We start from the raw sequence: 25,847 nt of genomic DNA, 5'->3' as shown, positions 1-25,847 counted from the left end.
GAAAATGTTGAGTTCTTCGGATTACAAGAATTTGACTAACTCCCCCTACGTGAGATTACTGAGGGGGTAAATTGGCTGAAAAAATAGTTTAAAGGAATATTGAAACTAAAACTTATTGTTTGAGGTGAGTAAAAAAGAAGATTCGAGCTCAGGTGAAAGAGACAAGCAACCACCACACATCAGATGCCGATAACTCTCATTTTGGCTTGCACAGCCACAACAGACAATGTCGGTCATATGTCAAGAAACCGCCATATTGGCAAGCAGAAGCTGCTTCTCAAGAGGCAGGTAATGCTTCAGAGATACACAGGTACTATGCATCACTGTCAATAGGAAAACAGCCATGGAACTCTCACTTTGTCAATGGCTTGCATGTCAGGCGGGATATCCTCACCACTGCGCGATATGTGTAGTCCAATTGTATATGCGTTCTGTCGATGCAAAAAGAGATGGAAGGATCAATTCCTCAAGTCCTCCCCAACTAACGTCTGAGAGAAGAGAGGAAACGGTGACTGGTAAATCGCTCAGCACGGCATGTTGGTCCAGAATCAGAAGAGGCAGATATTTGCTCCAGCTACCAGATAGCAATCCAAGAAATTGTAAGCGCCTGTCGGAGAATTAAGGTCAGAGCAATTAATTATCAGAGCCAGATGCTAAGGAACAAAAGTCATGCACAAGCAAAGTCCATCTTGAATTTGCACAAGAGTGGACATTGAACTTCATCGAAGGGAAGTGAACTCTGTGTCTCAACAAGGGAAAACGAATGCTTACACCATACCGTGGAAGGATAACTCAATACACAACTGATTTCAACTGCATCAACAAGCCACTGTCTTTTGACACTTCCATCTGCATGTTGCAAAGCTGCTACAACCTCAACGAGCACATCCCATATAACTGCAAATACGTAAATTTCAAGCAAAGTCAACGGTTATTAAAACTTCCCTAGTAAGACTTTCACAGTACATCCATTTTCTTATGTTGATTAACCATGACATAGAGAAACTAACTATATTACAGTTTTAAGAAATGAACAGATAATTAAAAAAATCCTAACCATTTGATTGAATGTTAAATATCCAAGGCTTTAACCTTCCCAGCTCAGTCAATGAGATGGAGCCGACGCTAACTAGCTTAGCTTTGGTTTGAATCTTTTTCAGAACTTCAATAAGCTGTCCATCTCTCTACTGCAAGTCCTCCTGGGTAACCTGTAAGGTCCATGCAATTAAATGACTTGAACATGTGTGCGGCAGCAGGTTCAACTTAAACATTTGTATCTTAATGGCTTTTAATATGAATGAAGCCGTACTGACATATTGATAGCGTTATAACTTTCTAGATTAAACTTCTACCGAGCTTGTAAAGAAACAGAAAAAATATCATAGGATTTTCTGAAGGTTGCAAGTTGCAACTCATTTTTGTTTGCATGTTCTTCAAGCAGCAAGCTATAATAAGAGTTGCTGTAGGAATGCACATTTATAGAAACGTGCATTAGTAAGTATATGGTTATAGTATACCTGCAGGAAGTTCAACAACCAACTTTTCCGAGCCTTCCCAAAGCACCTAACAGCTTCAGACCACTCCTCTACGAAATGCTTTCCTACCATGGCAGCTAACTGCGTCACACGCATCAAGGAAAAGAGCACCTCCATGCAATTTTCTATGTGAGATATGTACTCTAGAGAGTCAAGGGAAGCTTCATCTAAACACTGATAGATACCCTTCCAGCATGAAATCCGTAATAAGCTTGTCTCATTGGTGTCATATGATTGATATGAAGTAACTGAAGAGAAGTAGCTACAGACATCATCAAACATTTTCTCAAGCCTTGAACCTGAGAATACTTTGACGAGATCTACAAGATGACCGAGAATACAAGATTGCAGCTTTAACTCAAGTGTTCTGAATCTGGACAAGTCAGAGAGATCATCAAGGAAACTTAGAAGTGGATCAAACTTATTTGCATGAACCAATGAGAACTTTACACGTTCCTCCCTAAGGGATCCCTTTTCAAGAGATACGTCTGTTGGAAACAACTCAGCAACCTGAGCTTCGTATCTCATGCAGCGTCTGATGATAGCACCCCAATCCAAGGTTGGAAGCCTAGGAGCTTGTGAAAGGCACCTTATCACAGTCACTACCGTGCAAACATAAGGGGCATTGCCTGTCTGAACACAATAATTCAATATATCAGAAAAGACCCATAGTTACATCAGCAATCAAATACCTGATGTCGGTTTGTCTCACATTGGGATGTACTTCATTATCATCCATCAGTTCTACTCTTTGGCAGAATTCCACTATAATTGGAAGTGCAAGACAGGACCCTACTGATAAGACTATCTCAGAACCCCGAGAGCAAGACGCAGACCCTTGAACCAGAGTAGTCATATGTGGAATCCATGAAACAATTAAGCCCTTTATCTTAAGAACAGCATCATGTGCCCCAGCCCTGTACATTGCACCAACAGTACTCGCCAAACCAAGAACAAGTCCAGCAACACCCCAGATATCTTCGAGGAAGTCATCAGAGTTCTCATGTGACAGTTCAGAAGTTGTATTCACATCTATACCAAAAGTGCTAGGTGGGAAATATGCAGACAGACTTTCCAAAACATCAGATGGAAACTGAGTGAGCTGACCTATCACCAGGGATAACGCCTTAACTATCATACCAAGCAAGTCTGTTTCCGACATCTTGCCTGTTTCCTTTTCCATGTTAGATTTACCAGCAGCATCAACGCTGGTCAGAAGATCTTGGCAACAAAAACCCAAGGCAACCCCACAAGCTCCTCTAACAAGGGTGCTACTGCTTCTACACATAACCTAAAATCATGCACTAACAGTAAAAAAAACATGCAGACAATAGCACCAAAATATTCCAGTGCTTATTTATCAAGGTAACTATAAAAATTATTTTTCTGATCTCGAATGATTCATAGGCGGGAGGTCAACACCAAATTAAAAAAAAAAAAAATAGATACAGAAGAAAGAAACAAGAATAGCATCAATCAGAACTTACAAACCTCGACAAGTCCAGTGATATTCTCAAACTTTTGCTTATGATCAGTTACATGTAGGCAACTTGAGATCAATCCAAGAGAAATTGCAGCAGACCATCTGCAGTGTTCATGTTCAGGCTGGACCAACCACTTCAACAGAAATTTTGAGGCAGCTGATTTAACAGTATGAGCAGATGGAGGCAAGACCTAACAAACAGCAAACATAGGTAAAACTTAAGGCTGAACAAAGCATGTGAGACATAGTAAAGAGGCATAGTAACCATAAAATTCAAGCATGAGAGACCTGATCTTACCGCACAAAGTGCACCAGCAGCCAGTGCAATATTTTCAGCAGATCTAGGAATAACCTCTTCTGCTGCTTTTATCATACTCTGGACATTAGATAAAGCAAAAAAGAAGGAAATTCAGCACAGGCTCAAATAACCAGAGGTAAAATTCTGTACACATAAAGCAAAACAAGACAGTGTACCTTCAGAATGTCACTAGCAGCTTTAGCGGTTTTATCCAAGACAACAGAGGAGACTTGAGTATCAAAGGATAAGATATCCGCCCCCAGCCAACGTCGCATAAAGGACTTCCAAGATTGCAGTGAAATAAGGGCAACAAAAATATTTCTTGAAAGCTGAATGGATGAAGCTAGTTCCACCAATGCCTTCTCATATCCAGCATGTGTATCTCGGAATCCCTAATATACACAATAATAATGGAGATTTAAAGCACATCAAGGAGAAGAATAAGGGTGATAGTTGCATACGGGTGATATTATCTTACCCTTGATGTCCTTACGGTGTTTACATCTTTAGGAGTAAAGGAAAGACATAGCAGGGCTGCACCAGGTAGCTCTCTAGCGTTACTTTTTTTCCCTGAAAATGCAATGTCATATGCTCAGAGCCTCATACTCAAGAGAAAGATGGAAATATGCTATTCAATAACAAGAGCACATCAAGATAATTAAGTTTGATAAATCACCATTAACAATAAGGTAATAACTCTGCTCAGGACATGGATTTAATGAACACAAGGAATCATGTTGTATTTTCTTAAAGTACAACCTTCCATCCAAAACTTATCCAAAAAGACAACGGATTAAAGTAAGTTTGACATTCTCTTTACTGAACAATCCAAAAAAGTAACCAGGAGTCGTGTGTGCCAATTGTCTGTATGTGTCCACCAACTTCTCTTTACAAAAACTCATATAAGACACCAATGTCTTTATACCTGAAGAAAAGATCACCTGTGGAAACACATCCAGTAGCTTCTCAATCTTACTTCCTAAAACTCTGTTCTCCTTGACTAATCTTCGCCTTGTACTAAAGCATAAAAGAAAATATTCTCAGCACTTAAACGGAAGTGACAGATTAGACAAAATACTTGGACAAGTGTAGGATTAGAGAAAATGTATTGCTTACAGATGCTCGTAAGTTATGACCTTGACTTGAAGTTCTTCCAAAGCCCTGAGTACAGTTATATTTGCTTCAGAAAAAAGTAACTCTGTGCTCATGTTCTTGAAATCTTGAACGTTTTGTTCAACATACGATATCTAGGAAGACATTGCATAACATAAAGAAAAAACTGTAAGAACTATATGCCAAAGATAAAATATATAAAAAAGATGATGGTATCAGATAATTTGCCAACAAAGCAAAGATATCACAAGATTTATGATAACCTGGTTATCAGATCTGGACAAGATTAATATATAGGTTGCATCCATCCAGAAAACTTACCTCATATTGTGCTAAGGCCTCTAAGGAAGAGGCCCTTGCCTTTTCCCATTGTGACTGCAGACCAGGGTGAGCAGACAAGCTAACACTCCACAGGATTTGCAAGACATTCTTTGAGACTTCAGGATGTGCTTCGGCACCCATTGAACCCCACCTCAGAAGAAGGCAAACGCTGCCATCAAGCAGATATTAAAGAGCTATAAGTATGTTTACATTTCAAGAGATAATTGAAAGACTCTTGAAGACTATCAAAACTTTAACCCTGTATCCACAAAAATAAAAAAGCAGAACTGAAAGAAAAATAACCAATTTTGATGGTTGGATAAAAAATGGATTGTCATTAATATTGGTGATATTACCACTCCCAACATTTAAGTATATACAAGTCAATTTCATCTAGATTGGAAAACAAGAGGGACTCCTTCTAGGAGTTGAACTCAACATCTAGCCTTAACTTTCCAGGGAAAAAAAAGGTAGTTCTAGCAACAAGGTGGTGCTTTATGCTATTGTCAAGCAGACGCACAATGTAATGTAGGACTCTGTACATGTGAGCTTACCTATGAGAAAGAACTGAATCTGCACGGTAATCCAGAACATGCTTTGTGATGACGTCCCAGGCTGTATAAAAATCTGAACAGAGATTTGTCTAGAGTTTACAGTAATTCATTTGAAAGAGAAAAATAGTTTAAAATGAGGTAAATTGCACTAATGCCCTAGAATATCTCTTGCTAGTGCCTGAACTTTAAAATGTGAATCTCATTGCCAAAAGAACTTTTAAATCAGTCTTGCCCAAGAAAATAATTTTGCACGGATCAGTCATTTTTGTTAGTTCAAGAACAGATATAAACTAGTTAACAGACAACATAACTACCAATTACATCAGCTTCACAAAGGTGGGCAAGAGGATCAGTCATTTTTTGTTAGTTCAAGAACAGAAATAAACATGTTAACAGACAACAGAATTACCAATTACGTCAGCTGCACAAAGGTGGGCAAGACTTTGAAAACCAAGTGCTTGAATTATAGGATCTTTGTTCTCAATGCAAGCCTGTTGATTCAAGGACAACGAGAAGACACCTTAGAACTGAATGCATAGAGAAAATAAAAAGAAACAGCATCCAGAGAACCATACCGAAACAGACAGGATGAGGTCCACACCCCTATCAGGATTTTTTCTGCAAACATCCCGAATTGATGCAGGCCATACTGATGCATATGTCTCTCTCATACTTTAATTCAGTGAGCAACTTTGGAAGCAACACTCCCTAAAATTGAGAAGAAGAAATGCAAAACCATAAGAACAAATCAGCAATAGAAAATGCGAAATAAAATAGAAAAATTTAACCTGCAAACTCCCAAAGGCACGGTCATTGGTCTCCCAAGTCTGGCAAAGTAAACGAATGGCTGTCGCATACAAAGTTCTGAACATCAAATGAAGGATTTCAAAAAAAATTAAAATTATTAATAAAAAAGAAAAATCCTCCAGAATGGTACATAGTACGTACGGTTTAGCATCTTTCTGAAGCATTGGCAAGATAGTCTGAACAACAAGAGGAATCATCATAGAATGTGAAGCAGGTGCAGGAAGCGTTGTCAAAAGTTTGGGCTGCAGCAACAGTTCAATAAAGTAATTATGAAAAAAATTGAGAAAAAAGAGCCACATAGAAAAGTAAGTGTGCCTCTTTTAATAAGACAAAAGGAATCCAGGATATGAAATGAAAACTCACCACATACCACAGCGACTTATATCTTTTCTAGTGAATATGTTATTGTAAAATAGGACAGCCAGCAATAGTTGAGCTCCTACTTTAGGATCCATTGTAGCAATGGCAGCCAATGAATCTAAAGCAGTACTCCCAAGCACCTCATGCATCACTAAAACCCCAGCAATTGCACAGAGTAACAAGGGCATTCCTACAAGAATGAATAGTGGAATACGTGAATATGATGCAAATGTTAAGTAATGATCAAGACAAATGCACCAAAGTTGGAAGAGGTCCCAAAGTATTTACCAGTAACGAATCTCTCTTGAGACTGGGAGAGAGGTAGAGAAGACTTTCGTCTGTCAACAATCCATAAAGTGTACTCTCGTAATTGAGATGGCCAAGATCTTGACACATCATGAATCTCTTTGCCATCAGTTCTACCACTAGAGGCAAAATTTAAGAAGAAACTCGACAATGAAGGATCCTGAAAAGCAAAAAGTAGAAATTTATAGAACCCAATCATCATTTGCTAGAAAAGAGTTGCAGTTTTATGTAACTTTTATAATAATTTCAATCTACATATGTTGTGGACAAAAAATATTTTCTTTCTTATTTTAAGACGGGGCTATGAAGACTACAAGATAAAAAACGAAGGATACTTTGATTTGCAAGAAAATTACAACACCCTTACTTCAACTAAGAAAATAACTCCAACAATGAGAGAGAAAATGAAAATACACCTGAAACCATTGACGCTGTAAGATTTAAAAACAATAGATCCAGGTGTGCTTAGAGATGGATATCCTGCTTCAATTGCTGGTTTATCCCTTGGTGCTATCAAAACTGTTACTAAGATCTTTTGTAACAGGACAAGCACATCTGTTGCTGCTCCTTTGACATATTTAGAAGTAGATGACAGTAGGCTAATGACAGGGAATATGAATTAAAGCTCCTCGCTCAGAGGACATGCATTTCTGTGAACAACATATTCTACAAGAGGAAAAAAATTCATATAAGCAAAAAGTTCAAACATTGAATGTGGGAAATGGAATCCAATTGAGAACACAACCAACAAAATGAACATTCTTTCTTAGTACAAAACAAATAAATACATAAATAAAAGTTAGATCCTAGTCAATATGAAGTCATTCAAGAAGAAATGCATAAGCTCTTGCTCAATGAGTAACACATGACAGTGATAGTAAAATAAGCTGGCTAACAATTCCTAATAGATTCTTACATGCACCAAGACCTATTAAAAAAACTGCAAAACGTAGATATTATCAAAGTTTCAAGAATAAACTAAAGCATACCATCTCCATACTTCCACTTCAAAAGAAGGTGGAGAAGTTTCAACTGTAGATAGTTGGTCATGCTCGAGCTCTGACTGAACGAGGATAATAAATAACGTAAGCATAGCTGATGATGCTTTAGGCACATAAGGCAACCCAATATCTTTCTGGGTAATCAATAAGTGCTTGGACATTTCAACTACGGGCTCAATCAAACCAGAGTGCATGTGGCCAGCTGAAGAAATTAAAAGAATTTTATCTAGACAGTTCCAAACCACAGTGATGAGCCTCAGCGATCAGCTGCCAACAAGGACAGGAACAAATGTGTTAGTATTTAATTATATAGGAAAAGAGAAAGGAAAAAATCAACCAAGACACAAAAAAGAATGATGAAACCACATGATTAGAACGGCTAAGAATATACCAATCCAGTTCCAGCCAAATTCCTCAGAACCACTGTATATGCATCGACCATACATTCCGCAAAATATATGAAATTCCTAAAATCCTGCAAATTGTCAATAATTAACCTAATGAGCATCGAGCCAAGAGGAAACAGTCGCCCCCCGCCGCCCGTCTCCAATAAAAGCAGAAGAAACCAATATATACCACAATATGCCTAACAAGTAAACTTACCTTTGAATTACTGAGTGGAACATAAACGAGAGAGTCTGTCAACATTTTCAAGACAGGCAGTGCATCAAGAGGAATTGAGCAACAAAGAGAGGCCATCGACGATATTAGATGCCTTGCAAACAAGGCCGAAGTCTCTGAGAAGGTATCCTTAAAATCGAATAATTCAAAAAGGGTCTTAAGAAGTCACAAATTCCCACCATTCCCAACTGCTTATTCTTTGCCATAAACAGCAAAACCTGCTGCACAAGTTCCGACTCAGCATCCGATCGGCATGACAGAATCTGTCAACCATTAAAACACACCATCAAGATTCCAACTCCATCACTCACTTACCAGCATTCTTATAAAATTCAAAAAATGGGCACAATCAAAACATTCAGACAGTAAGACTCTGTTTGGTTGCCTCAACTTTCCCAATAAACCAGAACTGAATTCGAATTACACTAAACCGTTAAATTCCAAAATTCATTCCGCAAAGTAGAATGCTAAGAAAGATTAATTCTTTTCAACCAAACACGGTCTTAAACCATTGAATCCAATGCACCTTAACAAACTGGATGAGTCTCCGCCGCGGAACTAAACGAGCACTTGCCATTGCTCCTCTGAAACCCAAACCGAACCAAAAAGCCCAAACCTTTGACGAAAAGGTCGACGAATTTCGGGGCGGACCCTTCGAGTGCGGACTGGAGCTCCAGAAACCCGCGGGAGATATCAATTTTGGAGTCCGCTACGAGGCTGCATAGCTCGCGAACCGATTGGTCGACGACGGCGGGGGAGGTGGAGTGAAGGCATTGAGAAATGGCTTCTCTTCCGGGTTCGGAGTCGGAGTCTAAGTACTTCGGGGCGGATCGGAGCTTCGAGAAGATTGAGATCACAGGCGTATTTCTGGAGCGACGGTTGGGGAACCCGCGTTTTCTCCAGCAGTGGAGTGTACGAGTCCATCGAGAGAGATGCAGAGAGAGACGGAGACGCAGCGCAAGTTACCGTTTCAGGGCGAGAAGCGCTAAGTTGAAACGACGTCGTGTCCATCTGCATGCCCATAAGGGCCATATTGCTGTGCCTTCTGTTGTCAAAATAGGGCCCAATTCCATTTTTCATTTTTCTTTTTGATTTTCTAATGCACTCCTTCTGTTGTTAAAACTTTTCATTTACTTCCACTGTTCGAAAAGAAGTATCACAAAACTAAAAACTAGTTGATAAACTATTTATTTAATTTAGCTTTACATGACACGAGCCATTCTAGAGTTTTGTCAACAAAAAAAAAATTAAGCATACTAGAGTCTTTTACGTAATTGTACTCGGTTTTTTCACAATAGTTTATGTTGATTTGATTTTCATATATAGAATTCAAATTACCTGAGTTCAATTCTTAAAACACGATTCTACAAAAATCTAACTCACAAGAATTATATACTATACTCAACTCTCTTCTACTGAACTCAAATTTTCCTGACTCACATAGTGAGTTTCGATTTTAGCTTATACAAACTAGAGTTAAAAGTTATGATCCAGAGTGGAAATCCTTACTACTTTGTAAGTTTTACGGTTTACTTAAAAGAGAAGAACGTGCACTCTTACAATTGGATTCATGTTCGAATTCCCCATCATGGCTCTCATGCATCAAACCAAGAATCTAGTTCACATCGAAGAAAAGGGGGATCTGGTCAGAATTTTGGCTTGTATCTCTTGGCATATGGGGAAGAAATCAATAAGAATCCCACATGATCTTTCTTTTATGGTAATGGAATATCCCTAAACATGTGACACATAACGAATTTCAATAAAATATCCCACTTAGTTCCTTTTTCAAAATTTGATGCGTGACACAATATAGAAAGTCACCCAAAAATGTCCAAAAAAAAGATTTACCTTGTTCCACAAGAATCCTTTTAGGAATTGTAGTATTTTTTTAGTTGTTCATGCCTTGTATCAAAGGATATTTTGGTAATTTAAGGCCAAGTATCCCCGTGCAAAAAAAGTTTCTATGCATTACTTGCAAAAACAAAACACTACAATAAATAAACTTCAATTTTGTCTGGGGATCGATCATACATAATTATACCTTATTTTCAACAGTTTCTCCAATATTCTGGTAGTCGATCAAGGTATGCTCTTTGTTTCAAGGTATGCTCTTTGTTTGTTTGTCCTTGTCTTAGATATCTCTCTGCAAAGTTTGCCTTATGTGTCTCGCTTTAGTTCTCCATATATGTATGTATGTTGGCTAGTATGCGTGTACCTTTTTTAGTTCAATACTGAAATAGGTCACAATTCGAAAGGAGTTAAATTTGTGTTGAGACTAGTATGCATGTATACATCAAGACTCGTATGTCTGGATTGATCGTTTCAAAACTTGATATATAATCAGCTGCTTAATCTATATTTTGTATGTTCTTTGTGTGTTCATCCTGTTAATTTCTTCTGGTTTGTGTTTTGTGGGAAACAGATACAATTTGTCAGTGAAAGAGAATCTGAGAGGAAAAGAAATTAAAGATCATATACATCTATGACTGCTGCTGGAATCCATAGTTAACTACATCCGTGCAGAATCCTCTTTTCTTTCCCATTGAAAACAAATCATAAGTAAATGTTGGGGCTTTTTTAGCTTCATGGTATATGCTCAGTAATTAGTATGCATGCGTAACATGTCGCATAGTTAATTTTGTGAGGTGAGGGACCAAAGCATGCAAGGGCTTATATGAGGTTGAGTTACTTCTCAAATTGTCAATTGGTTTTATAGTGGAACTTCAATTTTCTTCATGGTATCAGAGCAGGTTGGTCCATGTGTGAAGCCCCAATAGCCACACGTGCTCCACGTCATCCCGTTTGTTTTGTCTACGTGTTAGGCTTGAAAATTTGCCACACGCATGGAGGGCGTGTGAGGTGACGGACCAAACCATGCAAGGGCTTATAAATGGTTGAGCTACTCCCCATATTACCAATTGGTTTTATGGTGGAACCTCAACTTTCTTCAAATTTATGCTTTAATATTGCAACAAAAAAAAAAATTATGCTTCAATACCAAATTTTATGAATTTGTGATTCTGAGATCTATTTGGATTTTCGAGTGAACATATGGCTTAAAGGTAATTATGGAAAATTCATTAAGACAGATTGAATACTAAATGTCGAATTAATTAAGCGTGACGTTGGTATTTAAGTGCCTATATAGGTTTGACAAATGACAGCATCAACGGGTTAAATATGAATTATATTTCACTAGCTTTCTATTGTTTTTGGTAGTCTTTGTGTATAGCTAGGTCTCTACTAGCTGGCCGGAATGGGATACGTAGAGGAAATGGAATCCTTGTCCAAAGCAATTAGATACGACGATCATGGAGAACCAACTGTGGATTTTTATACTTCATGGCTGGTAACTTCATGTATACTAATTCTGTCTTAAGTTTAATTAATTAAATACGATCTGTGTTTAATATGACACTGGTTCAATGCTGCAGACAAAGCATCCGTCTGCTTTGGATGCTTTTGGACAGATGATGAGCGCAGTGAAGGGAAAAGATATCGTTGTGTTTCTGGATTATGACGGCACTCTCTCCCGTATCGTGCAAGATCCTGATAAGCTTTTATGACGGCCAAGGTAATCTATCATATAATTGAAATTTCCCCTATAAAACAAAGAACCGAAAATGAATTTTGAAGTTCGAATAACAGTTACTAATTAGTTGTACGTACATTTGCGGAGTTAAATACTATGCACATTCAAGTTTATTAGTTTATTGTCTTACAAGTTACTTGTTATTTGGAATGGATATAACTGCAGATGCGTTTAGCAGTGGATGAAGTTGCCTGTTGTTTCCCGACTGCAATAATCTCTGGAAGACGTCGAGATAAAGTAAACTTTTCGTACCTATATTTTGTGTTAAAAATTCTTTTCTTTAATGTTTTTCTTACATATATCTTGCATGTGCATATAAATATTATTTTCGCATGGCTTTAGGTTTATGATTTTGTGAAATTAGACAATATCTACTATGCTGGAAGCCACGGGATGGATATATCGACCCCTTCAGGCTCTTCAAATTACAGCTATCACAAGCATCAATCTAGAAGCACTGATGCAAAAGTAGGTCAAAATTAATATTTCAGTACATTTTTCCACTTAATTGCTTTATTATATATAATTTTCTGTTAATATTTTAGGGAAATGAATATGTTAACTTTCGTCCAGCATTCGAGTTTCTGCCTACCATTGCAAAGGTAACTCCATAGAAATAATAAAAGTAAGAAATTAACTTGTTTGGAAGTGCTTTTAAAATAACTGAAATCATTTTTAGGAAAATATTTTGGGAACTAATCATCTATAAAAATGTCATCCTTTAAAAAACACTTAAAAGTGCTTTCGCGAAGAAGCACAAAACTGATGTTTCTTGCAAAAACACTTTAAAGTGTTTTTGAAACCCATAAATATTTTCTCTAAAAGTGCTTTCAGTCATTTTAAAAACACTTTTAAGTGAGCCCTTAATTATTTGGTTCACATGAATCACATCCTAAAGAAGCTCATTTCTTATTCGATATATAACTTGCATGCAGATAATAAAGCTGTTAAAAGAAGAAACAAAAGGTATAAAAGGTGCCGTGGTTGAAGATAATAAATTCTGCATCTCTGTTCACTACCGATGCGTCAAAGAAGAGGTTAATTAATTAACACATTATATCTCGTAATACAGATAATTATATATTTAATTATCAAACAACTTCCACAGAGTTAGATAGCTAATTGTATTTGCATGGTTAATCAAAAAATGCAGGAAGTAGACACACTTAAAGGGATGGTGGAAACTCTGATGAAAAGTTTCAAAAACTTTCGCATATCAGGAGGAAAAAAGGTATATTGATATTGTAATTTTTATTTTGTTTGATTAATTTGACGATGTTTTCTTTCCCAATTAAAGCCTTTTAAATTTTGATAGTTTTTCGAATAGGTTGTGGAAATACGCCCAAAAATTGACTGGAACAAAGGTCGAGCCTTGCAATATTTGCTTGACACACCAGGGTTCTGCAGCTCCACTGATGTCCTCCCAATCTATATTGGAGATGACAAAACTGATGAAGATGCTTTTGAGGTGCATATATATATAGAGACATTGTGGGAACAGCCGGTCGTCCGGCTATCCTTACCGGCCAACCAGCCTTCCCTGTCCGACAAGGCCTTGCAGATTGAATACATTATTTAAGCTGTGATTATTGACAACAACTATGTGCTAATTAACATGATTAACTTGATGTGGATTTTTTTTACAGGCTATTAGGAGAATTGGAAGAGGCTTCCCTATTGTTGTTTCATCCACTCCAAAGGAGACCAAGGCTTTGTACTCGTTGCGTGACCCAACGGAAGTCACGAGTTTCTTGTCATGCCTTGCTGCATGGAGGAAAGACACCTGAATGCATAAAGTTGCAGGGATTTAGTGGGGACTAATTTGGATTAGGTACTAATTAATGGTTGGCTAACGATTCAAAGTTGGGATAATTTGAAAGAAGGTGTAAATAGCTTCTTTGAAAATATCAGAATAATAGCAGAAGAAAAAAAAAAAAAAGATAGATGTTTTTTTTTTTTTTTCTTTTTTTTTTTCTAGAAGGGCTAGTGTTGTATTTTTTTTTCGCTTGTTCATATTGGTTCTATGGCAATTTCATTCTTATACTAACATAAAAACCTTCATTATTTTTGTTTCTACCGTGTCTAGCTTGTAACATCTCATCTAGCGAGTGATGTGGCATCGCTTGTTAGCAATGATTGGATGTGGTTTTGCTTGTTGGTGATGATATTACGTGTGCCTAGTTTAGGTTCTTTGTGTTTATTGTATTTTGTGGTGGATCTAAACTTGTGGGCTTGTGCTCGTATCAGTAGTGCGCGCTTGGGGTAGCCAATTAGGAGATTATCTTTATACTTGTTTGTGTGAATTATCTCCAGATCATTGGATTGATCACTGAAGAGCAGTGGTGAAGCCAGAAATTTTCGAGGGAATGGGCGAAATTTAAAAGTGTATACAATGTTCCAAAAAAATGTAGACAACAAAATCCTTTTATATAGTAAAAAATTTAAGTATCGTTCATAATGTATCAATATAAACAAGTTACAATTGTTGCTGGCAATGTTTTATGTCATGAAAATGTTGCATAATAAGCTTATTATCAATAAAAGCAAAAACACCTCTCTTAGACCTGGTTTGGTACTGAGGTGATTCTGAAAAAAGCTGCTATCAAAAAAAGCTGGGAGCTGTTTTTGTGTTTGGTAAACACTCAGTTTCAGCTTTTTTTCACAGTTTTGGATGAAAACAAGCCAAAAACAAGAAGCTGCAAAACCTAGCTTTGAAAAACCAGCTTTTTTTCACATCTGTTTTACATAAAAGTTTACCAAACACTCTAATACTACTTTTTTTTTTTCAAAAGCACTTTTACAAAAAAGTTTACCAAACACTCTGCTGCTTTATTTCACAGCTGCTTATTCTCACAGCACAGCAGAAGCAGTTTTTTTTCAAAGCACAGCAATACCAAACCAGCCCTTAATGTAAACAACAAAGCTATCATCATTGATCTCCTTTTTTGTTATGCAGTGGTGTTTTGAGAATGCTTACAGCAAAAAACATTTTCTCTACTAAAACGGTTGGAACCGAGAATACCAAAGTCAATGTAAGAAGTTTATAAACCAAAGTAATCACGAATCTTTTGAGTGTCAAAGTCTAGTCGGAATCTCTTTACGTCTCCGAGTGAGAATAATTACCAAAAAAATGTGCTTTAATTTTGTTGACATGTCGAGACAAAAGTATTGAAACTCGTCCTTTTGTAGTTGCCCTCTTCCTGTTATTGCTTCAACCCCAAATTGCCCTCCTTTTTCTCTTGTGGCTGCGACTCAACCTTTTTTTATATTTTATTTTATATCCACTAGCCCAATTTTTGGGCCTAACGCCATGATTGCAATAGCCCAGGGCCTTATTCTTTTCTTTTATTTTTTTAAAAGCTTCTAGCCCAAAATTACAATAGCCCAATGCCTCTCCCATTTGCTCATGCTTTCACACACCCGCATCGCCAGTTTTCCTTCGAGCTTCAAACCCCATATGCATATGAGATTTGCGAGGTGCAGGGGTTCGAATAGGCAGAGGAGAACAGATCGCGAGTTTGGGTTCTGATGGCTGAAATTCTTCTTCCTCCTCTTTTAAGATTTTTGGAATTTTGTCCCTCACGGCGCTGCAAGTTTTCCGGACGAAACCGGAGGGGTGGACCATAGCTCCTAGGCTTAATTTCTGGCAAAGGGAGGGGCAACTGCCCCTCCTTGCTCTTATGTAGCTTTGCCAGTGCTGAAAAGTAGAGTGTGTGGCAACCTTGTATTCTTGCCAATCGCACGAATGTTACTATTAACCCATGTAACTAATATTCAACTTCCTGAACATTTTTATTTGTTTGGTTGTATATATGTTTTAGGGTAAAGTTCTAACATTATCCATATCGGTTACCAAAGTAGTGAAACTGTCACCATGACAACCAACCTATCCACGGCAACATCTAGGCCCCAGTAGCATCGTTGGAGCTCCACAATCAAATGCCTCTTGTAGCTACATTTGTAGGATCCTGAAGCACTTCAACAATAATGTCACGTCACCGTATAGCAAATAGTTTACGATGAACTCAAAGTTTACCGGGACAACAATAGCAAATAGTTTGGGCGACAATAAATTTCTCACTTAGTAGGTGGTATTATGATGGAATTCATCCCACCATGCCATAAGAAAACATTCTTTCCCATAAATTATGATCACCATGAGTTTCTTGGTACAAGCTCGTAGAACAAAAATATAGGTTGGGCGACAATAATGATGGATAATAACAATTTTTGGGACAGTGACACTCATGAAATTTCGCGAAAGGTATGCGACAAAGAAGCTACCACGGGAATTCCGCGAACGATGTGGGCATCAAGACATATGGGACAGTCATGCTGGAATAAAGTTGTAGTGAAGGAAGGTGTAAGGGCAATTGGGTGTTAATTGGCCGGATTGTCTTGGATCCCAACTTTCTTCATAAGTATTCTTTGAATTCTTTTTTCAGTTTCCTCAAATATCTTAACATAAACAAAGCAAAAGTGATAATTAATCATAAATGTTTAGATATAACACAATTTTCATCTCACTTTATATGCATTCAATGATTAAAAAAAAGTAATAGTTGAAGTACAACTCGATATTTATTTTCGATTTTGTAAAATAAATCTGTGTTTATTTTGTTAAATAACTTCATATAATTTTCATTTTCAAAGTACTTCATGAAATATTTGTCTACAATGTACCATGCATGGTCATCATTTAGGCACAGAAACGTCTTGCGGTGTTAAATTACAACTTAGGGCCACAGAGCTTGGGCCCAATGCACCCCGCTTTACCCAAATAATTCGGCCCATTTTTAGAACGTCCACGTCCACATAAAGATTCGGGTTTGAAATATCGTGACCCGTTTATAAACCTGACAAAGTATAAACTCGAGTGAGACTCCGTGACCTCCCGTCACAAGGATGAAGACGTCGATGACAGAGTTCGACGACGAAACGGTGCGCAGCATGGCCATTGACGCCGGTTGATGATTTTGTTTTTACATTGGAATATTTGCTTACGACGGTTTTGTGTTGTTAAATTGAACCTGTTGTTGTTAAAGAGCGACCTCAAGCCAACAAGATTCTTTGCTTTGCGAGAGTTTGGAGAGCATGTCTATCTACGCAACCTTACCTTTATTTTGTAAAGAAGTTATTTTAACTACTCGAACCCATGACCTTTAGATCATAAAAAAGCAACCTTTCTGTTGCACCAAGCTCGCCCTCACCTTGATGTTGTTAGTTGAAGAAATATATATTCGTTTGTTTGGAGTTGAATGTTGGACTGCACGACCGTAGTAATATTTCTGTACTGGTTTGATTGCATTGCTTTGATGTACCGCTGTTATCAGCGATGTATGGTATCTAAGCGTGTTCCATGCCATGGTTTGTTGTAGCGGATTTCATTGATATTAAACAATGAGCATGTCTTTGTGCATGGAACTGACTATACTTAGTGCTTGTCCACTTTCAAGTTGTTTCCTTTAATCTGAAATTTATGTTTTATTCATGAACTTCAGGTTGATAAAGACCACAACTCATAAGAAACATGGAGCAGATCGAATATGCTTTACCCATCAGGCCATCACCCAAGTTCTGTTACATGCTCTTCAAAATACCATCTGGATACCGCCGGAGGTGACTTTTTTATTTATTTTTATTTATTTATTAATTTATTTTAACTTTTCATTCATTATTTAACTTCTAATTTCTGTGGCATTGTTTTCTTAATGATTCCGTCTGTTTCTCTACCAGAATCACTGCGTTTATCTGTCAATATATGATAATCGATGCCTTCGCTACTTCAAAGGACATAAAGAGAGGTTTGGATCCTTTGAACTTCTAGTACTTTAACAGTAAATATAAGGATTTGGAACACTTTTCATATGTTTATCATATAGAAATGCTTGTTGTCGTTAGTTGCCTATTAATTAAGGCAGTAGGATCCATACGTTTAACTGAATATCACTTTAGATGCTAGTATTTCGCAGTTTATCTCCAAAACTGCCAGTATTTTAGTTGCTTGAATTCTCAGAAACCCTTACGTGATGAAACCATGTGAGAGGAGTCGGTTTAAATAATCGAATAATGGTGAGATAAACTTATCGAATATGGACTCTTATCAATTGGTATTCTCTGTAGGTGGCATGCTGGAACAGTTACATCGGAGTTCCATCGTGCTTGAAGTGGGCACCTCGCAGAGCCATGTTCGCCGCTGCATCAAGCGTTCTCAAGGTTTGGATACCTAACGAAGTAGCCATGTTCGTCACTGCATCAAGCGTTCTCAAGTTTTGGATACCTAACGAAGCAAACGAGCCTACTCACATGGAGACCGAAACTGGTGGTGCCGGATCCGAGCATCCTCCTCAATGAAAACCCTTTGGTCTGCCCTACCACCGGAAAACCGATTTCATCGGGTTCCGATAACTTCTCGAATTTTGTATTCATTTGTAGCATAAGAGTATAGTCTAGCATACTGTAATGAGTTCGAATTTAAATGTAACATGACAAATATAACTTCTTAATTGTGGTTTCAGAGGAGTTATTGGTTCTCTTTATTTATCTAGCTCGGAAATCGGACGGGTTCATTCGATCGATCGATCGATCGATCGAGAGAGAGAGAGAGATTGCACAAACGGATATTTGCAATACAATAGATTGGAGAGCATACGATAAACACAACAATGCAAACACACACAAGAACTGCCAGTCTACAGGCTGCCGGCTACGTACATCAAATTACAGAAAAAACCAGAAGTTTTCCAACATTATTTCCCTTCCATTTTCATATACAAGCAACCTCGTTCGTAAAAGTCGAAAACCTCTCAAATATCTTCCATTCCATTCCCTTCAACGACTTTCAGTATGTCCGGTTTGCCTCTTTGTTTCGTGGGACTTACTCTGGATGTCCTGCCCAACCTCCTTTGTCTTCTGCCCCACGTACTCTCCCATTTCCGCCGCGCGCCTCTTCGCCTCGTCCAGGGTCTCCGGCACCACGGGTGTCCTCCTGATGTAGTTGGTGATCCAAGACAGCGCCGACAGCCCAGTCAGCCCAAAAGCCCCGGAGGTCAAAAATCCGGTGACAGCAAGCCCGATGACGAAAAGAGCAGGGACAAGAACCGGGCTGAAGATGATGAAGAGCGGGGTCGCAACGAGAGCACTAATGACTGTCCCCAGGAGAGTGAGACCAGCAAGCGCTAGTAGGGTTCCACCTAATGGAAGGCCGGCTATCACTGCAAGAACTTGGCCGGCTGAGGGGCCACCGCCACCAAATCCTCCATGTTCACCCCACTCGTGCTCGCCATAGCGCGGCTGGGCGGGGCGAACTTGGATATGGTGTGGCTGAGGACGGTCTGCCATTGTTGACGAGAGGTGGATGGAGAGAGAGAGAGAGTTTAAGAGAAAGAGAGCTTGGAGAACTGTAGTGGAAGGATAGAGATGGAGGAAGAGGAGGTGGCGAGGTGGTGGTTTTATAGGAGATGAGGCGGTGACACGTAAGGTTTGAGAGGGTGAGTTGGGGCTTTGCATGAGGAACAAGTTTCACTGTTTCGAGAGATTTTTCAATGTAACCGATACATGGAGTGGTACATTTCATATTATTATACAAATAATGGGATATGTGTGCTAAAATGTTAATAACTTACAAAATAAAATTTCCCACCACTTCTATTAAGATAAGTGGTGTACCACTTGTGTTTCCACCACAATTGAAAATTTCTCCATTGTTTCAGTGCAGTTTTGGGAAATTAGAAAAACAAAAATTATATACTACTGAACCGGCGTTGTCTTTGTTGCCATGTTTTGCGTTGGGTAATATCAAGGAGGACAAATTTTTTAAATTAAATTGCAAATTAAATAATGTGTCATTAATAAAAAACAAGTACGTTAATCGACATTTAATTAATAATATTATCATCTACAACCACATCGTTTAATTTGCAAATTTAATTAAAAAAATTTGACCTCCCTAACATTACTCTTTGACATTCGGTTCTACCACTTTATTTTGGTGCCTGTTGTTTTATGAACGGGCGTTACTCGCTCGAGTTTGCCTGTGCGTGTTGTATATGTGGAGAAATTTTTAGTTGTGACGGGAATACGGATGGTACACCATGTGTTTTTAAGCAAGTGGTGGAAAATTTTAATTTTTAAGTTATTAACCTTTTAACACACATAACCCATCATTTATATAAGGCCACGTGGTGTACAATCTCGTGTGACGGTCATACTGAAAAATCTCTTGTATATGTGCACCGAATTGCTTTTTTATTTTTAATTTATTTTTTGAGTGGAGAAATGCAATTTCAGTTGCAAGTTTTCAACTCATAAATTTCCAACAAAAAATAATTAAACTCATAAAAAATGCGAATCCAATGTTCACATGCAAAAAAATACAGAAGATCCACATACTTGCTCTACGTAGAGCATAGCATTAGCATACACGTGAATCAATTCATCTATTTACTCATTATGCTCTAATAATGTTATTTGTAAAATCATTTTGTGTTATTATTCACTTTGAAAATTATTAGGCTTACGTGACGTGCAAGCTGAGTAATTATTGAGTTAATTACGTTCTTCTAGTGAACGCAACCAAACTCGATTGAGTGAGTAGAATAGATGTGGTGGCAGTGTCGAATGCATTGTAGACTTCTGCACTTGAGCAACTACGCTCGAGGAAGGAATGCCTATCGACCTTGGGTTCTAGAACCTGAAGACAAGGTGTCTTATTCACTGCGAAGTTCATGATCTTGTACGCCAAGTTCGGTTGCTTCAACTATATTGGTGAGAATATACGTGTGTCGAATCAATAGCATGCTGAAAGGGCAAAGATGCTCAAAGGAGATGAGTGTTTATATGATGAACGTGGTCCAGCCATCTGAATGCTGAACTATGAAATGCACTGAGAGTAATCGATCATAGAACGCTTCACTTTGATGAGAAACTAATAAATTGACCTCTTTAAGCGAAAGAATAGATAACTCTTCACCGGAAGAGATTTGGATAGATAACCAACCAGCCAAAAGCAGTATTGCATACTTGTCCAGACTGAAAGTGTTGCTAAATCGTTTGATTCTTGCTCCAGCTTATTCAAATTGAAGATGTCGCCGGTTGTCAATACAATGTTGTTTACTTATTCAAACCGAACCGAAGACGTGTTGATGAGAAGGTTAGGATAATTAGTGTTTTCGTGTAGAGCGTTTTGAGTTGTTTGTTGAGTTGAAAGGGCTTCTCACGTTGCATAACATTTTCTATTTATAGGGATGACTCATTATAAATAGGCATGTTGAGGTAGAGTCTTGATAGGACTGTGCCTACTCAGCATTTACCTCGATATTCCCTAATTATCCCTTCCTTAGCGGAGATTCAATATTTATTCAGTCTTGACTTCTTTGATTTGAACAAGGATTCTGAGCCTAGTTCCATTATGCACGTGATTCATCCTTACATGATCAAGCATGAATTATGATTCTTTGGATAATTCACATTTATTAGAAACACATCCTGATCCTTTCCTTAGTAATTCTAATTCATCTAGGACTCGACCGAATCATGCTTGAGCTTTATCCTTTCATAGTCATATTTCTATAGGGACTCGATCGACAAGTACTTTCTTGCATTGAAAGCTTACAGACCTGAGAAATCATTAATGGACTGAGAATTATGGCTTTTTCAAATCAGATTACTTATTCTTAGCCCAACCTGTAGTTCAGGCCAAACAATCACACTCGCTTAGTAGTGAAAGTGAGTAAATGACGGTTGAGAGTACGATAAGTTTAGTGTTGAAAATTCTTCAAGGTCCGATAACTGTCATGTTATCAAAAGCTTACATGCAAAAACACATCATCTTTCAATTTGAGTGAGTTTGAGCTGAAATGAAACTTGAAAGTCAATACTGCCCTTGCTGTTCTGCATAATCAATAAGGGTAGAAACGACATTGTATATTTTTCATATTCGCGAACAAACCCCACAGTGGTTTGTCATATTTGGCATTCCAAGCGTGCCACGACTCACGTGCGTCAGAGGACACGCTTCCCCCTACGCCGCCTTCTCCCCTCACCTGCAATGGCGAATCCAGCTGAAAACCCAGCAATGGAAACTCCGTACCCAGCAACTCCTTCTTCTTCTTGTTCCTCTCCTTATACTCCAAAACCAGAGAACCCAGCACCCCAAAGCCCCTCACCGTCACCGGCACTAGCATCAACGGCGAGGCTGTGGAGACCCACCGCGCAGAGAAACCTGAGAAATCAATGGCCCAAGTTATCTTCTTGCAGACAGCAATGGGCTTCTTCTTCTTCCACTGCAAGATCACACGCCACCTCTCTCGTAAACTCGTATCTTTCTCTCAAGTAGGTGTTTTACTGCGTCTGTAAACATTTGATTTTCTAGGGCATGTTTAGGAATTCAATTTCACGCTTAAATTCCCATGCTTTTTTTGTTTAAGTTTTAAATTTTCATGCTTTTTGCTTAGAGCTTCAATTGTTCAGAGTGAGTGTGACTGACTGACTCTCTGTGTGTGCGCGCGCGTTTTGCTTCAGATACATGCCTTCAATGGAGTTGGGAGTTCTGAGTGATATGCCTAATATACGAAAGAAAGCTTCCAGAAATTATTTAAGCAGCAGGTAATGTTAACAAGCATGCAGCTTTTAGCCTTTTACACGACCGCTTTTACAACACTTGCAACATTGATCATGATAAGCACTGCTCTTGTGTTGTAATACTTTCTTAATTTCGTTTCAGGAGCTTCATCGAAGCGGACTTTTATCCTCGTACAAGGACTTGGTATGCATCTTCATCATTTTACTAGTATTTTTAGTAAATTGTGTTATCTGAAATAGACAGCATGTGGTTTGTATTGACTCAAAACGTCGACGACATTAATTTTAGATGAATGTCAATACAACATATGAGTTTTCAGGATCATGTCAGACTGATTCATATAAGCAATTTGGACTTATAAGTTACTTAATAACATGTATGGTTTGACTTCTCGGGACGGTTATCAAATTTTATGATGTATAGTTGCATACTGAATGAAGAAAGGATTTTCATTTTTTAAGAGATCGTTTGGTGCTTTCATTTTTTTTATTTTGTTTGTTTTATCACTATTATCTCCAGGTTTCAGTTGTAACTCACATGGTCCAAACTAGTAGATCCATGAGATGCTTTGTCAAGGGGCAACCAATAATCCACTCGTACAATCTTCTGGCTGTTCTGAAGATAAGAATGATCCCGGAGATGGTGGCGGAATTCCAGTCTTTGCATTTTGGTCCATCTCTTGCTTTGGTTCGTTAAATTAAAGACCCTCTTACATCTTTTCATGTGATATTGATTGATCATGTGCATATGCTTGGTTTTAGTTTAAGTCTATACATTTTTTTCTGTCACAATGGGGTGTGCCTTTTCACTGCCCGATCTTACAAATGTACATGAACATGTTCGTGGTTCAGAGATTCCACTTTTGTGATGAGTTTCTCTGGTCATCCAACATTTTTTAAATAGTTTGAGATGTTAAGGGAACTATGCAAAATCTCAAGTGAAAATACAATAGAGGTTAAGACAGCTAGAGAAATAGAGTATATCAGAGGTCCTTTGACCCAACCTGCCTTTACTAGCAACAATGTCCTTTGGTATTGTACGGTTGGTAAAGCACTAAACAGCCACCTAAATCAGTAAAAAAAATGCGTAAAGCTAAGATCCTATAAGTTTCATATGATTCTAAACTCTGATTGTGGAAACAATCTCAGAAAAACTGGCGGATGAGCTTGTCCAGATGTTTATATTGGAGCTAAATTTGAAGGTAAGTTGTCACTCCTGGGCTGCTATGGTATCTGGTCAAATTTCTGTATGTTCTATGTTACATTTTATGTCATTGTGTTGTTTTGTCCATGCAGCGTTTGGTTGTAGTGGAATTACTTTCAATTAGTTGTGATGTTCCAACAGTAAACAGTTTGGATTGGTCGGATGAGCTTTATCCGGGAGAATTTGGTGAGTTGAGTATATGCAACTTATATGGTGAGGAGACTTGTAAGCCAATCTATCCAAGATTGGATGATCAGAAATTCGAAATGCGAGCTGCACGATGTAATCAGCAGCCAGATCATGATGTTTTGCAGGTATGGATGCTATTGATTAATGCAATTGGTAATCCTGAAAAATATGTTTGTGCTCAAATTGTTTCTCATTATCTTCGTATTTCTCCAATACATGTGGAATTTCCTAGTCAGGATATACAGCATGAGGGATACGGGTTGGTCTGAAATGATTTCTTTTATCGATTTTAAGAACTGAGACTGACACAGATAATTCGTAACATGTTTGAAATAGTTATTCACTTTTCATCAAAGTGAAATAGAATGGAGTCGCACATTATAGTCGAATAATAAATTATCAAAGCTTGGTATTTCCCTTCATGGATCTCAGTACCTCTAAATCAATTTGATTTTTCAGGTTTATCTAACGACGTGGATTGCAGAGGTGAATATAGACGCACACAGGTAAGAATGATCTCGGTGTCAAAGTTTAGTTCAGACATTTTACTTTTGTTTTGAAAATTCATTTATGAGAGGTTTGAATAGATTCTTCTTTTAAAAAGGGTGGACGAAATATTTGCGGAAGTTGGGGAAGAAATGCATGTTAGGATTTCATGAACTGGCGGTCTGGCTAGAAACAGAACGCCGGAAAATTTGTTAAGGAGGTACTTATGCTGATAGACTGAAGATTCAATACTCATTTGAAGCGTCCCTCACGACTTATAAAGAAAGAGAAAGTCCTAAAAGACCCGGACTATGGCCAAAGAAAGAATCTTCAAATGATGGAGGCATCTACAGATAAGGAATCAGTGCAGAGAAATGCTGAATTATATTTCTCTAGTTGTTTATGTGCATGTTGGTAGGTAGCACGACTCGCCAAAAACCAGAGTAGCACTTGTAATTTTGGTGTTATTGACTTGATTAATTTTTGTATTGGTTTTAATCATTGCTTAAACGTCCTTTGAGTTGATCGTGAAGGTATATTACCGGTGTTATAGGCACCGGGATGATCTCTAGAGGCCTCTCCTACTGTTCATTGGGCATGCTTAAGTTCACTGTATGACTTGGAATATCGATAAGTGGGGACCCCAAACTTGGGTAACGCAATAGCCCCTTCTCCTGCCGCACTTTCTCTCACAGCAACACACACACCCTTTGTTTTTTATTAATCAGACTTCATTCATGTTAATATGACAACTTTCTATCCGTTAACACCACCTCTTATCCGATAGTTTAACATGTCTGATTATGCATCACTCATAACGTGTTAAAATTCTAACAAATTCAAATTTATACATGTACAAGAAGTGATGAGAGAAAGGATATAAGAAAAAGAGAGAGCTTGTAATTTGTATTATATAATTTTATATAACTAAAACAAGAAAAATAGGATTAATGACTAATATATATGGTGGGCCACATTTCAAGATCAATGAAAATATTATTTTTCACCAAAAGCTACTTTGGATATAGCCTAAGGTAGCCTTTAAAGTCGCTCCGCAAGTGCATACAGTCATACCCAAGATTCTCTGCTCTTAGCCGCCTTAAATACTTGAGGCTTTGCCACGGTGACTTATTGACATCGTAGAGCGTCTAGGTGGTGATGAATGTGAGATTGAGATCCTCTTTGGATCTCACACTCTGAAGCTGACGGACGTAGTAGTCTGTACTGTTCAAGAGAGAGAGAAAGGTGTTGGAGAGAGAGACGGAGGCGTGATTCTAAATGTGAGGTGAGCTAATGAAATAAGACTAATGGGAACTGCAAGATTTAAATTAAATAATCAGAATAATGAGGTCTGTCAGTTTAGAGGGTGAGATCCAAAGGTGATCTCAATCCA

The 25,847-nt window shown here is 38.1% G+C and overlaps 2 protein-coding genes, 1 non-coding gene and 1 pseudogene across 3 annotated transcripts; 2 read left to right on the top strand and 2 right to left on the bottom strand.

Moving 5' to 3' along the window:
- Positions 1–71: 71 nt before the first annotated feature.
- On the bottom strand, positions 72–9,446 carry LOC103965816 (annotated as a pseudogene).
- Positions 9,447–10,837: 1,391 nt separating this feature from the next.
- On the top strand, positions 10,838–14,324 carry LOC103965858 (probable trehalose-phosphate phosphatase 2). The gene is given in 10 exon segments (XM_009378948.2): positions 10,838–11,751; positions 11,837–11,957; positions 11,960–11,976; positions 12,160–12,231; positions 12,337–12,462; positions 12,540–12,596; positions 12,930–13,031; positions 13,148–13,225; positions 13,322–13,462; positions 13,641–14,324. Coding segments are annotated over 10 exon segments (948 nt in total). The 5' UTR covers positions 10,838–11,658; the 3' UTR covers positions 13,782–14,324.
- Positions 14,325–18,602: 4,278 nt separating this feature from the next.
- LOC103959749 (oleosin Ara h 10.0102) lies at positions 18,603–19,416 on the bottom strand. The gene has a single exon (XM_009372110.3). It carries the CDS (start codon positions 19,333–19,335, stop codon positions 18,826–18,828), a length of 510 nt encoding a protein of 169 aa, XP_009370385.2. The 5' UTR covers positions 19,336–19,416; the 3' UTR covers positions 18,603–18,825.
- Positions 19,417–22,027: 2,611 nt separating this feature from the next.
- Positions 22,028–25,025, top strand: LOC103959748. The gene is made up of 8 exons (XR_007256215.1): positions 22,028–22,326; positions 22,516–22,599; positions 22,718–22,759; positions 23,096–23,263; positions 23,725–23,777; positions 23,872–24,093; positions 24,428–24,474; positions 24,573–25,025. It is a non-coding gene; the product is annotated as an uncharacterized LOC103959748 (transcript).
- The last annotated feature ends 822 nt before the right edge of the window (positions 25,026–25,847 follow it).

Source organism: the organism of the source record quoted next, unplaced genomic scaffold (genome assembly GCF_019419815.1).
Source record: "Pyrus x bretschneideri cultivar Hongxiangsu unplaced genomic scaffold, Pyrus_bretschneideri_v1 Contig13, whole genome shotgun sequence".
Taxonomy (NCBI): Eukaryota; Viridiplantae; Streptophyta; class Magnoliopsida; order Rosales; family Rosaceae; genus Pyrus; species Pyrus x bretschneideri.
Note: the sequence above shows the minus strand (reverse complement) of the source record. Positions and strands in the feature narration are given on the sequence as shown.

What these genes read in the sequence shown, in the direction of transcription:
- LOC103959749 (XM_009372110.3), bottom strand. Translation starts at nt 19,335, where the DNA reads ATGGCAGACCGTCCTCAGCCACACCATATCCAAGTTCGCCCCGCCCAG.